Source organism: Lynx rufus, unplaced genomic scaffold, assembly GCF_022079265.1.
Source record: "Lynx rufus isolate CCGP_SWC_20201006 ecotype Redwood Valley unplaced genomic scaffold, mLynRuf1.p SCAF_6, whole genome shotgun sequence".
NCBI classification, from domain to species: domain Eukaryota; kingdom Metazoa; phylum Chordata; class Mammalia; order Carnivora; family Felidae; genus Lynx; species Lynx rufus.
Genome location: NW_025814878.1, coordinates 76,177,847 through 76,192,770, shown reverse-complemented (window position 1 = coordinate 76,192,770; position 14,924 = coordinate 76,177,847). Strand labels below are relative to the sequence as shown.

General features: G+C 34.5%; 1 protein-coding gene across 1 annotated transcript in view; it reads left to right on the top strand.

Annotated features, from left to right (window-relative positions):
- Positions 1–14,924, top strand: part of MEI4 (meiotic double-stranded break formation protein 4) — a 173,996-nt gene that overhangs the window by 110,880 nt on the left and 48,192 nt on the right. The window contains exon 3 of the mRNA XM_047101760.1: positions 1,306–1,437. Coding sequence (XP_046957716.1) covers positions 1,306–1,437 — 132 coding nt within the window. The remainder of the gene's footprint in view (positions 1–1,305; positions 1,438–14,924) is intronic.

The following is a 14,924-nucleotide window of genomic DNA, read 5'->3' as shown; positions in this document are numbered from 1 at the left end:
TGCACTTTATCTCCTAAAGAATTAAATATTAAGAAAAGACATAAGTACAACTAAAGCATCAGTGGAATACTCAACAGAAATTTTTTTAGAGTTTATATAGGAGTATTCTTTTTTCAGGTACAAACAAAAATGTGAAAAATCTGCAAAAAACTGGCAGTGGACAGCTACAGAGGGTGTCTTAGCCAGTTACATTATTAACAAATAATAATGATAAATAACTGTGATTTCTTATGGTAACAAATCAATGTGGTTTTAGTATTGAGTTGACAAGTTGACTTAGGAAACTAAGAACTAGTTACATAAATCTGTATTTATAATAGAAATTTCTTTTGAACTCTAATATGTTCACCATTTTACTGTCATTGATTAAATTTTAAGGTATATTATTAAAATATCTATTTGAGAAATATCTACATTAAATGTTTATCTTAAAGGACACAGGTGACATTTCCTAATTTCATAGACCATTATTTACTTAACATTATCATTTAAACATTTTATATACAAAAGCAATGTCTCCTTAATATGATTTTAACATGACAAGGTATGTGCTATTTCTTTAAGATACTTCTGAAGCTTCCTTTCTCCAAAATATATTAAAGGGTATATTTAATGAAGTTCCAGCTATGATTTATACATAACTTTAATGTGATTTATAATCAGATGGCCTTTCTCTTAATAATTGTAATGGGATATAGTTTGTTGTCTCCTAATGTCCTTTTATATTTGTTTAGTTGTGAGTACTTTTTGCTGCCTCTAGATGAAAATTTATAGTTCTACATTTTTCTCCTCTTTGTCAAATGCCTCTCTCCTGACTTATGGAGAATAGAGAAGTCCTTCTACCTGTCTCTCCAGTGTGGAGTTGGGATTCATAGTGTACCAACAGCTATCCCAAAAGACATTTTCAAACTCCATTCTTTCACTTTTTATATATATCTATATGTATCCTTATATCTAGTAGATAAGCACTTAAGAGTTTTATCATCTCTTTTATTTTTTTATTCATTCATTCTATATATGGTTTATCATCTAAATATAATTATTTATTTTGATATTTCAGCTAAAACTTATATTTCAGCACTTTGTCATACATTTCAAAATATTAACTGCTATAGAAGATGTTATTACTTATATAGTTATAATGTGTCTATTTCATAATTTCGCTTAAGACTGACCCAGAATTATGTTGACACTTTTTATACTCCTGACAGTATGAATTCAGTAATGAAGTCTTAGAAAATGCCCACTAAATATATTTTGACTTGACTTGATAGAAAGTAGAAACCTATTCATTTTTATCTTTAGTTTCAGGTGCAGCACCATGTGTCTCAGAGTCTGGTAATCCTGGGAAGTTGCAGCTTGTTGAGAAAATCTATAATATCTCAGCTTTTATCAGAAGTAAACAGCTTCACTGACATTCTGGGTACCATCAATCAGGTACATGTAACCCGAAACTGTAACTCTTATTTATTTAATACAGCTATAGACTTTCTTTCCTTTTCTCCTCTCTATTCTTCTTGTCCGGCTGATATTTTAGTTTCATTACCTTTTTTCCCCAAAGTATGTGAATAAAATTACTGTCTACTAAAATTGTAAAGATATTTTCAGAAAATAGTTTTCAAAATAATACCATCTTATCATCCTTACATGCATATATGTGCCAAAGGTACCACTGGTGACAAGGAATGCTTAGATGAATGGCCTTAAATCTCTCTAATCAGGCATCATGTTCCTAGAGCAAAACATTGAGAGGAAAGTGAATAGGAAAGAATGCTGTGTGAAGAACAGCCTCTAACCAGTGGTTTTTATTTCTAATTGCTCATGAGAATCATCTGGTTAACTTTTAAATACCCTATTGTTAAGCCATATGCTAGTTTGGTCAAAAGGAAGTATCTGGATTTAAGATGCAGGTATTGGTATTATTAAAGCTCTTCAGGCATCCCAATTTGCAGCCAGGGTTGAAAACCCATGCTCTCAGCTCTCTAATCTGTGCAAACTCTTACATCAATGCTGACAAACGTGTCTAAGGAACAGAAGTCATTCCTTTATTTTCATGTTGATACTGGTATATCATGTGTTCACTTTGCCAACTTTTAATACCATTACTGTCTCTGTGATAGAATGAAGCACAATTAAAGGAAATCAGAGACAGGAAGAAACGTTTGGGTAAAAAAGAAAAAATTTAATTAGAAAAATATGTATATAATTTTACATAATATTTCACCAATTGCTTACGTCTAAGTTCCCTACATTTACTAATATATTCCAAAAATACCATTTAATCTAATTGAATTCGGTGAATGGCATGATAAATCATCTAGGTGACTACTAAATGGTAAACTCTCTTAAGTGCTCTGTTAGATTTTTTTAAGTAATTGTTACTGGTATTAAGGAGCTAAAAGTGCATTGGAGAAAGAAAGAAGACACATTTACTAAATGAAAAAAAAACAGTGAAGTGGTGTTTGTAGAAGCTCCAATATCAAAACACTTGCTGGTGTTTGTAGAAGCTCCAATATCAAGGAAGTGATCAAGGTAGGTTGCAGGTCCCTGAAAAGATGTCATGGAAAAGGAACAACTTGAAAAATGTATTTGAAAAGCAGAAGATAACAGAAAATAGAGGCACTGGCTGTACTTTTTAAAATGTGTGCCCCGCATTCGGAAAGTGCAAGGTAAGGTCATGGAATTTAAAAACAGGAAGCCATGTTGGAAATGACTTGAAATTAGATTGCTTGTATGGAAAATAACAAAGTACAGACAAATTTTTATTTACATATTCTCATTTAATTTTCACGAATCTCCATGAAGTAATTGTACCTTTTACCTAATATATAGATAAAGAAATAAAACCTTAGAGTGGTTAAGCAACCTTGACCAAGATTGCAGAAAGAACATATGCTAAAGCCATAATTCAAACCCAGGCATCTTGATTGTTAAATCACTTGGGAAGAAGGATAACAATGGAACAATAACTACTTTCTGGCAGGTGATAAATAGGGTTAACATGCTTTACATAAATTTTCTCCATCAAGGAGACAAGGAAACTATTAGTTGGTAAGGAAACAATTAGTTGGTTTCCTTGTTTAAAGACAAGGAAACCATTAGTTGGTATTCTTATAGTATATGACAATATCCACTTCAGCCATTTTAAGCAGAAAGGATGCATGAGTAGCTATGGATTGTTGAGAGGGCTGAGGAAAGAAATTTCAGGCTGTACTTTCATGAATGACTCCCATAATCACACAGCAGAACTTGACTACCAAAGGAGTTGCTGCCTTTGCCATCATGACCAGGAAGCTTCTTAATAAATCAAGGAGATGCTGCTACAGTCACAGGTTCCAGAAAACAGTCCTGCCAGAATGTACAACAGACAAATGTGTGACCTGTGCTGTACCTGTCTCACTATGTGATTCAGTTTGAACTACAAAGTTTTTGTGAGTGAATTTGTTTCTAAACCAACTTTATATTCATAACCCTACCAGCAAGAGAGTATAGGAAATGTAGTTTAACAAAATACGGAGGAGAAGGTTCAAGATGTCAAGGTAGGAAGATCCTGAGCTTACCTCCTCTCATGGACACACCATGCAATAACTACATATAGAGCAACTGTATTGGAGAAGAAACTGAAGACTATCAGAACAACTTTAACACAGCTAAAGATATAAAGAAAAAGCCACATCAAGAAGAATACGGGCAGAGAGGTAGTCTGGTTGGGACCCAGACCCCCAGCACACCATCCCACAAATGGGAGAGATATCACAGGTGTGGAGGTCCTTCCTGAAGAGTGAAGTTAAAGTCCACATTGAGCACCTCCTCCCTTCAAGGATATGTACCAGAAAGGTAAGTTCCCTTAATATCTGGCTTTGAAAATCAGTAGGGCTTAGCTTCAGGAGAGCTGGAGGCCTGTAGGATTGGCCTGCAGACAATCTTACTCATTCTTGGACCCAACACAGAGGCAGCAGTTTGTAAAGTACCTGGGCCTTAAATGAAGGACATTTATCGACTACTTTTAAGGCATGCTGAAGGGTCAGCGATCTGTAGGAACGTTCTCTGGGGACAGAAGTATTGGCAGGCACAATTTTTCTTATCCTTCTTCAGCCTAGTTGGCCCATGCCAGTTCTGAACACTCTCCATCAACCTTGATAGCACTGTGTGACCCACCCTGGTGTTCTGTGGCTGCCCTGACCAAACCCACCTACCCTGGCAGCTGCCCTTCCAACGTGGCTCCCACCTTGCCATACATGGTGGGCAGCCTTATCCAGGATCAGGACTCCTTCAAAGCAACTTCTGCCTCAGAGAGGGAAGGAAGAGCCCTACCCAGCAACAAATCCACAACACTTGCCACCAGGCCTCCCAGCCAGCAACACCAAGAACTAAACCCACCCATCAGTATGCCCACAGCAGCTGCAGCTGGGACTCTTAACCAGCCACTGGGGACCACACACAGTCCACACTGACAACACCCACTGGAGTGCCTTATTCTGAAGAACAGGAAGTATTGCATTTCTGTGCCCCAAAGAATGCCTTGAACATCAGTACACTACTTTCAAAACCAGGAAATATAGCTGACTACCTAAAACATAGAAACAAATGCAGAGAGCCAAGCAAAATGAGGAAACAGAGGAATATGTTCCAAATGAAAGAACAAGACAAAACCTCAGGGGAAAAAACTAAGTAAAATTAACATAAGCAGTCTCCATTTTATAAAGAGTTCAAAGTAATAGTCACAAAGGTGCTCACTGAACTTGGGGGAAGAATGGATAAACACAGTGAAAGCTTTAACAAAGAGACAAACAATATAAAAAGGAACCAATCAGGGCTGAAAAATGCAATAACTGAAATGAAAAATACACTAGATGGAATCAACAGCAGATTAGAGGATGCAAAAGAATGGATCAGCAATCTGAAAGACAGGGTAGTATAAATCATACAAACTGAACAACAAAATGAAAAAATAATTTTAAAAATGAGGATAAGGGGCGCCTGGGTGGCGCAGTCGGTTAAGCGTCCGACTTCAGCCAGGTCACGATCTCATGGTCCGTGAGTTCGAGCCCCGCATCAGGCTCTGGGCTGATGGCTCAGAGCCTGGAGCCTGTTTCCGATTCTGTGTCTCCCTCTCTCTCTGCCCCTCCCCCGTTCATGCTCTGTCTCTCTCTGTCCCAAAAATAAATAAACGTTGAAAAAAAAAAATGAGGATAAGTTAAGGGACTTCTGGAATACCATCAAATGTATAACACTCACATTATAGGGATTCCAGAATAAGAGAGAGAAAAAGGGCCAGAAAAATTATTTGAAGCTGAAAACTTCCCTAACCTGTGGAAGGAAACAGATACTCAGATCCAGGAAGCATAGAGAATCCTAATAAAGAAGAAGTCAAAGAGGTCTACACCAAGACATTAATAATTAAAATGTGAAAAATCAAAGATAAAATATTAAATGCAGCTAGAGAAAAGCAACTAGTTACATACAAGGAAACACCCATAAGACTATCAGCTTATGTTACAGCAGAAATTTTGTAGCCCAGAAGAGAGTGGCATGATATATTATTCAAAGTACTGAAAGGAAAAACACTACAACAAATAATATTCTACCCAGCAAGGCTATCATTCAGAATTAAAGGAAACATAAGTCATTTCCCATACAAAAGTTAAAGGAGTTTATTATCACTAAACCAGCCTTACAAAAAATGTTAAGTGTACTTATTTAAGTGGAAAAAGACAGAAGAAGAAGAAAATTATGAGATAAAAAATTTCACTGGTAAAAGAAAACATGGTAAAGGTAGTAAATTAATCACTTATAAAGCTACTATGAAGGTTAAAAGACAAAAGGAGTTAAGCCATGTATATCTACAATAATTAGTTAAGGGATATACAAAATAAAAAATATGTCAAATATGTCAAATACATAAAATGTGGGGAGAAGGGTAAAAAATGTAGTGCTTTTACAATGTGTTCAAAATTAAGTTACCATCAAATTAGACTGAAGTATACTTAGGATGTTCTATATGAACCTTATAGTAACCACAAACCAAAAACATGTAATAGATACACAAAGAATAAAGAGAAAGGAATTCCAGTGTAACACTAAAAACATAATCAAACCACAAGGAAAGAGCAAGAGAAGAAGAAAGGAACAGAGAACTACAAAAACAACCAGAAAGCAATTAGGAGAATGGCAATAAGTGTATACTTATCAATAATTACTTTAAATGCAAATGATGTAAATGGACTACATGCAGCAATAAAAAAACATAAGGTGATTGAATGGATAAAGAAAAAAAATAATAAACCCATTTATATGCTTCCTGAAAGAGACCCACTTCAGACCTAGAGACATCATGACTGAAAGTGAAAGAATGGAAAAAGATATTCCATGCAAATGAACATATGATTTCATTCATTTGTGGAATTTAAGAAACATAAAAGATAACATAGGGGAAAGGAAAAAAAGGCAAGATAAAAACAGAGCAGGAGGCAAACCATAAAAGACTCTTAAATACAGAACAAACTGAGGGTTGATGGGGTGGGGGTAGAGGGTGGAGATATAGGTTAAATGGGTGATGAACATTAAAGAGGGCACTTTATGGGATGAACACTGGGTGTCATATGTCAGAGATGAATCACTGGGTTCTATTCCTGAAGCCAAGAGTATACTGTATTTTAACTAACTTGAATTTAAATTTTAAAAAATCTGGGATAGGGGCGCCTGGGTGGCGCAGTCGGTTAAGCGTCCGACTTCAGCCAGGTCACGATCTCGCGGTCCGGGAGTTCGAGCCCCGCGTCAGGCTCTGGGCTGATGGCTCAGAGCCTGGAGCCTGTTTCCGATTCTGTGTCTCCCTCTCTCTCTGCCCCTCCCCCGTTCATGCTCTGTCTCTCTCTGTCCCAAAAATAAATAAATGTTGAAAAAAAAAATCTGGGATAGAAATACGTATATCAGATAAAATGGCAAACAAGGGCATTGCATAATGACAGAAGGATTAATCCAAAAAAGGATGTAAGAATTGTGAATGCCCATGCACTCAACAAAGGAGCACTAAATATATAAATCAAATATTAAGAAACATGAAGGAAGAAATTCATAGTAGCACAACAATAATAATAGAGAAATTTAAGAGACCACTTACTTCAATGGATAGATCATACAGACAGGAAATTAATCAGGAGGCAGAGGATCTAAATGACACTTTGGACCAGATGGACTTAATAGACATATACAGAACACACCATCCAAAACACATTATTTTCAGGTGCTCATGGAGCATTCTCCAGGACAGATCACATGTTAGGCCACAAAACAAATCTTAATAAATTTAAGAAGATTGAAGTTATATCAAACATCTTTTTTTTTTTACCAAAACAGTATGAAACGAAATCAATTATAAGCAAAAGGTGAAAAAACACACCTTTGGATGTTAAACAACATACTACTAAACAACCAATGTGTCAATGAAGAAATTAAGAGGAAATAAAGTACATAGAGACAAATGAAAATGGGAACGCAATGCTCTAAAATATTTAGGACGGTTTTAAGAGGCAAGTTCATAATGATACAGGCCTACCTCAAGAAATGAAAAAAATCTCAAAAAACAATGTTAACGTTACAGCTAAAGGAACTAGAAAAAGAAGAACCAAACAACCAAAAAAGCCGAAAGTCAGTAGAAGGAAGGGAATAATAAAAATAAAAATAGAAATAAATTAAATAGATACAAAAGAAAACACAAGAGAAAACATAAATAAAACTAGTGTTCATTTTTTAAAAGATAAAATTAGCAAACCTTAACCCAGATTCATCAAGAAAAAAAGAGCGAGAGCTCAAATAAATAAAAACAGACAGAAGAGAAATTACAACCAGTACCACAGAAATACAAAGGGTCATAAGATAATACTATGAACAATTATATATCAACAATTTACACAAACTAGAAGAAATGCCTAAATTCCTAGCAACATACAATCTTCCAAGACTAAATCATGAAGAAACAGAATATCTGAACAGACCAATTGCTAGTAACAAAACAAAACTAGTCAGCAGAGCTCTCAACAAACAAAACTCTAGGACCAGATAGCTTCACAGGTGAATTCTACCAAACATTTAAAGAAGAGTTAATACATATTCTCAAATTATTACAAAAATTGAGGAAGATGGAACACTTCTAAACTCATTTTACAAGGCCAGCATTACCCTGATACCAAAACCACAAAGACACACGAAAAACAAAATTACAGGCCAATATTCCTAATGAACATAGATGCAAAAATCCTCAACAAAATGTTAGCAAACCAAACTCAACAATACATTAAAAATATCATACTCCATGGCCAACTGGGATTCATTCCAGGGATGCAAGGATGGTGTAACATCCACAAATCAATCAATGGGATACACCACATTAACAAACAAAGTATAAAAATCGTATTATCTCAATAGATGCAGAAAAAGCATTTGACAAAATTCATCATCATTTATGATTAAAAACTTTCAACAAAGGTAGGTGCAGAGGGAATGCATTGCAACATAAAGGCCATGTATGACAAACCACAGCTAACATACCTAAAGGTGAAAAGCTGAAAGCTATTAAGCTATTCCTCTAAGATCAGGAATAAGGATACCCATTATTCACTTCTTTCAACATACTGTAGGATGTTATATCTCTAGCAATTAGGCAAGAAAAGAAATAAAATACATCCAACTTAGAGCTGGAGAAGTAAAACTGTTGGTATTTGCAGATGACATGATACTATAGATAGAAAACCCTAAAGACTCCACCAAAAAACTATTAGAATGAATTCAGTAAAGTTGTAGGATACAAAATCAATAAACAAAAATCTGCTGTGTTTCTATATAATTATAATGAAGTATCAGAGAGAGAAATTAAGAAAAAAATCTCATTTAAAAATTGCATCAAAAAGAATACAGTATCAAGGAGTAAATTTAACCGAGGAGGTGAAAGACCAGTACACTGAAAATATAAGAAAGTCACTGGTGAAAGAAATTGAAAGTGACAGAAATAAATGGAAAGATACATTGTGTCCATAGGTTAGAAGAACTAATATTGTTAAAATATCCATACTACTCAAAGCAAACTGTAGACTCAATGGAATCCCTATCAGAATTCTAATGAATTTTTTCACAGAACTAGAATAAGTAATCATAAAATTTGTATGGAACCACAAAAGACCCCCAAAAGGCCAAAGCAGTCTCAAGAAATAAAAATATGTGAAGGTGTCACACTCCCAGATTTCAAACTGTACTAACAAAGCTATAATAATCAAAATAGTTACAGTACTTGTATAAAAAGCAACACATAGATCAATGGAACAGGATAGGGAGCCCAGAAATAAACTCACACTTATATGATCAATTAATCTACCACAAAGGAGACAAGAATATGCAATGGGGAAAAGACAGTCTCTTCAATAAATGGTGTTGAGAAAACTGGACAACTACATGCAAAATAATGAAGCTAGGGGCTCCTGCGTGGGTCAGTCAGTTAAGCGTCAGACTCTTGATTTCGGCTCAGGTCATGATCTCACAGTTCATGAGTTTGAGTTCCGTATTGGACTCTATGCTAACAACACAGAGCCTGCTTGGGATTCTCTGTCTCCTTTCACTCTGCCCCTCCGCAGCTTGTGCTCACTCTCCCTCTCAAAAATAAATAAATTAATAAAAATGAAACTAGACCTCTTTCTTACACCATACACAAAAATAAGCTCAAAATGGTTTAAAGACTTAAATGTAAGACCTGAAAAAATAAGCTTCTAAAAGAAAATATACGTATTTCTGCTTTGACATCAGTCTAAGAAGTTTTCTCTTGGATATGTCTCCTCATGCACGATAAAAGAAAAAATAAATGGTACGACATCAAACAAAAAGCTTGTGCACAGTGAAAGAAACCATTAACAAAATGAAAAAACAACCTACTGAATGGGAAAAGATACTTGTAAATGATATATTGGCTAAGGTGTTAATATCAAAAGAACTCCCACAACTCAATAACAACAATAAAATACTCACTTAAAAATGGGCATAGGATCTGAATAAACATTTTTGCAAAAAAGGCATACAGATAGCCAACAACAACATGAAAAGAAACTCAGCATTACTAATCATTGGGGAAATGTAAATCAAAACCACAGTGAGATATCACCTCACACCTGTCAGAATGGCTGGTGTCAAAAAGATAAGAAATAACAGGTGTTGCTGAGAATATAAGCAGGGGACTCTCTCGTACTGATGGTAAGAATATAAGTTGGTGCAACGCCTATGGATAGAAGTATCAAGGGTCTTCAAAAAATTAAAAATAGAATTACTGTATGAATAGCAGTGTCACTTCTGAGTATTTATTTGAACAAAATGATAACACTAATTTGAAAAGATACATATATCCCTGTGTTCATTGCAGCATTATTTACAATAGCCAAGATATGAAAACCGCATATGTGTCAATTGATAAATGAATTGATAAGGAAGAGCTGGTATACACACACAGCACACACAGCGGAATATTGCTCAGCGGGAAAAAATAAAAGAATGAAATCTTGCCATTCGTGACAACAGGGAGGGTGGTAGAAGGTATCATGCTAAGTGAAACAAATGAGACAGATAAAATCATATAAGTATGATTTAACTTATATGTGGAACCTAAAACAAAACAAATGGACAAACAAAACAAAAACAGACTCTTAGAGAACTGGCGGTTACCAGGATGAAGGGAGGTGAGAGGACAGGAAAAATGGGTGAAGGGGACTAAGAGGTACAACTTCAAGTTATGAAATAAATTTGTCATGGGAATGTAATGTATAACATAGAGAATATAGTCAATAATATTATAAATTTTATGAAGTAATAGATGGTAACTAGACCTATCATGATAATCATTTCCTAATGAAAAAAAATATCAAATCACTGTCTTGTTTATCTGAAATTAATATACCATTGTTTGTCTATTATAATTCAACTAAAAAAGATAATGTAGTTTATGCTTTTTCAGCTTTATTACTCTAAAAAGATGACAGAATGGCTATTGATATAGTCAGTCCAGTATATAAGTCCATATATAAGGTTGAGAGATTCAGTAATATTCTTTTAAGAGATGGAATCAGAGTAGGACACAGGGCAGAACACAGAACACAGGGCAAAGGGTGTGAATAGAGGGAAGCCATTTATTTGGGACTGTCAATACAACAAAGCTTCCACAAGCAGCAAAAGAGATAACCACTGTATATAAGTGGTGTTATCCAAAGGGACTTGAGGAGAAATTTAATGTGAAGGAGAGAGGAGAATCACTGGAAAAGTTAATACTGTAAAACTAAGAGATAAGAAAAATGATGTTGTTGAGAAGAATTAGGTAATCAGGAAGGAATGTTTATTCATGAAGAGAATAAGTTTAGTTTAGATACATTGAATTTGAGGAAAAACTGAATTAATCTAAATGTAGGCACAGGGAAATATGAAATTAAAATTTGAAAGAAAGGAAAGGGGCATACCTAAAAATTTGGGAAATACCACAAATATATGGCAATCATGAAATCAGAGAACAGGGTCTCAGAGAAAAGTAAGGTGGAATGGAAAAGAATATATGAACAAAGAAAAGAAGACAAGCTTTATTTCAATATGTATGTTAGATGGCTGTTAAATGTCAGGCTTAAATGGTTTAAAATATTTGTCAGGAGCCTCTGGGTGACTCGTCAGTTGAGCGTCCAACTCTTGATTTCAGCTCAGGTCATGATCTTGAGATTCATGAGATTGAGCCCCATGTTGGGGCTTAGAGTGGAGCCTGCTTGGGATTCTCTCTCTCCCTCTCTCTCTGCTCTACCCATGCTCATGTGAACACGTTTTCTCTCTCTCTCATTGTGTGTGTGTCTCTCAAAATAAATGTAAAATAAAATAAAATTGTCAATATACAGTAATATATATTTATTTCATATAATGTGGATTATGCAGATAATCCATAAGTAAAAATATTAATGTTAATACCACACTACACTTTTATGTTTTTCCAGTTTTCTTTTTAACTCTTAAGAGTTTTTGGTCCCCAAAATATTTGTATCATACAACACATAGTTTTGTATTCTGCTTTCTTGTGTAAAAGTATATCATTAGCACTGTTCATGATTTTGATTGACTAAAGTAATGTGATTTTTAGTGACTCAATAGTATTTTATGCTATTCACATTCTTCATTTATTTAGTCTTAACTGCATGCGACTGGTGATTTGCCCCCCAAACTTGCATATTAAGATGATTTTTTTTAAAAAGCATATCTCTTTTTTTTGAAAAGCATAGCTATCAAAATACCTAATTATTTAAAACAAATATAATTTCTTGGAGGTTCTAAAAAAGAATGTGAGGGACTTCTGGGTGGCTCAGTTGGTTAACTGTCCAACTTTGGCTCAGGTCATGAGCTCACGGTTTATAAGTTTTAGCCCAGTATGGAGTTGAACTGTTCAGGAGTACTGATGTAGGTATTATTTCTGGGTCATGGTCATGGAGAGAAGAAAATTGTGAAGAAGAGCTCGAGAAATTTACATAGAGGCTTTCTTGATTATTCGTTGACTACTAAGTTGCACCTGTGCAGGAAGACATTCCATAAGGCCAAAGAAGGAAAAACTGCTGAGAAAAGAACTACTGCCAAGAAGCTGTGAACTGAACAACACACAAGTGGTTGGGACCATCCACATTCTATCCAGCCATAATGGCAAGACCTTATTTAATACTCTGGGCATTGAGACCCTAAAAGTTTACAACTTAACCATATGGTAATGTATAGCCGTAGGATAAAAGCTATGGTAGAATGATTCTAACAAAGCTTAGAAACAAACTTTGAAAAGGATCTTGCTGATTCACAGCTAGTCGACAACATGATATCATTAATGTCTAGCATCCATTCAGAAATTTAAACATGTGAAGAAGAATGTATAACCCACAGCCATGAGAAAAAAAAATCAGTTAATTGAAATAGAACCAGAAAGGACAGAAATATTAGAATTGGCATACAGGTCCCAACAGCTCTTATAAATATGTTAGAAGAAAACATGAATAATAAGGGGAAAAACAGGAAATTTAAATATAAAAATAAGAGCAGTATATGTTGATAAAGCTATTAAAAACATAACAGGACAGTATAAATATGAAAAAAAATCTTTGCCAGTAATCAATAATTTAGGTTAACATACACATTCCTTGAAAGATTAAAATGCCCAAAACTGGTAGTAGAAAACATAAATTACCCTATTCTAATTAAATATTGTATTTAAAATTATAAACCTTGCCACAAATACAACTCTAGTGCTAAATGTATTCTGCCATCATACATTTGAAGAAGAAATAATAGCACTCTTACACAAACTTTTTACAAGAGAGAGTAGGGAAGATTTCCTAACTCATTATGAGATCAGCATTGCCTCAGTATCAAAAACAAAGACATCACAAGAAAAACAGAAACTCAGACCAGTATCTTCTATATTCATAGAAGTAAAAGCCTTACTGCATATTAGTAAATAGAATCCAGCAACATATAAAAAGAATAATACATGATGATCAAGTGGGATTTATCCCAGGAATGAAATGTTGTTTTCACATTCATAAAACAATGAATATAATCCACAGTATTAACAGACTTACCAAGAAAATTCATGTGATCTCAGTATATGCAGAAAAGGCACTTGGCAAAATTCACCACCCTTTCATGACTTAAAAAAACAAAAACAAAAACAAACATATAAGAATAGAAGGAAAATTTCTAAACACGATCAGTTTTTTTCTATGAGAAACCTCCAGAAATACCCAGTGGTAAAAAAGACTGAATGTTTTTCTCCCAAAACTGTAAATCAGGTATGGATAGTCTCTCTCATCACTTCTATGTAGCACTGTGCTAGAGATCCCAGCCATTTCAATTAGGCTAATGTACTTTTAGGAAGAACGAAGTAGAACTATATTTACAGTCAACATGATCAGGAATATAGAAAATCTTAGTTTACAGAAAGCTACCAAATATTACCAAATAGATAATATTGAAATAGAACCACTCACATATGGTTAACGAATTTTAGACATAGCTAAGGTAATCCAATTGAGAAAGTATGGACCAAAAACAACTGAATAAGCAAAAGATTTGAACACAGAAAAGAAGGTATTCTAATGGCCAATAAATACATGAATAACACACAATATCATCAGTCATCAGAGAAATGCACTGAACGAACACTGGCCAGAATGGCTAAAATTACAAAGACTAATACTAAATTTTGGTGGGGTTGTAGGAGCTCATAAATTGCTACTGGGAACGTAAAGCAGACTGGCAGTTTCTCAGAAAGTTAATTATACACTTACCATATGGCTGAGCAATTCAACAACTATGTTGACATAAACAGCTGTTCAGGAATGTACATAGCATTTTTAATTTTGAGTATCAATCTGGAAGTAACTCATATCTCCATTGACAGGAGAATCAATAAGCAAGTTATCTTCTACCTTTTCAGTAGAATACTGTAAAATGTATTGAATCAATGATACATACACAGCATGGATGAACCTGAAAAATACTAGGCTAAGAAAAATAAGTCAGACGGAAAAGAATATACATGATATAATTAAATTTCTATGAAGTTCTAAAATTAGGCAAAACTAATGTATGGTGAAAGATACTGCAGTAGTGGTTGACTTAGGGAGTGGGCCTGGGAGAGACTGAAAAGGGGCAAACAAGGTTGGGGTGTGTGTTCATGAGTGTATACAATTGTAACTATTTATCCAAATGTACACTGACAATCTGGGCATTCCATTGTGTGTGAATTATACCTCACTGAAAATATATGCTTTGAAATCTAAGTATTTTTTATATGAACCCCAAATAAATATAATGATATAATTTTTCTTACTGATTTTATACTGTTTTTTTTAGCTCACTTTAAAGACTATTTTTTGTTCATA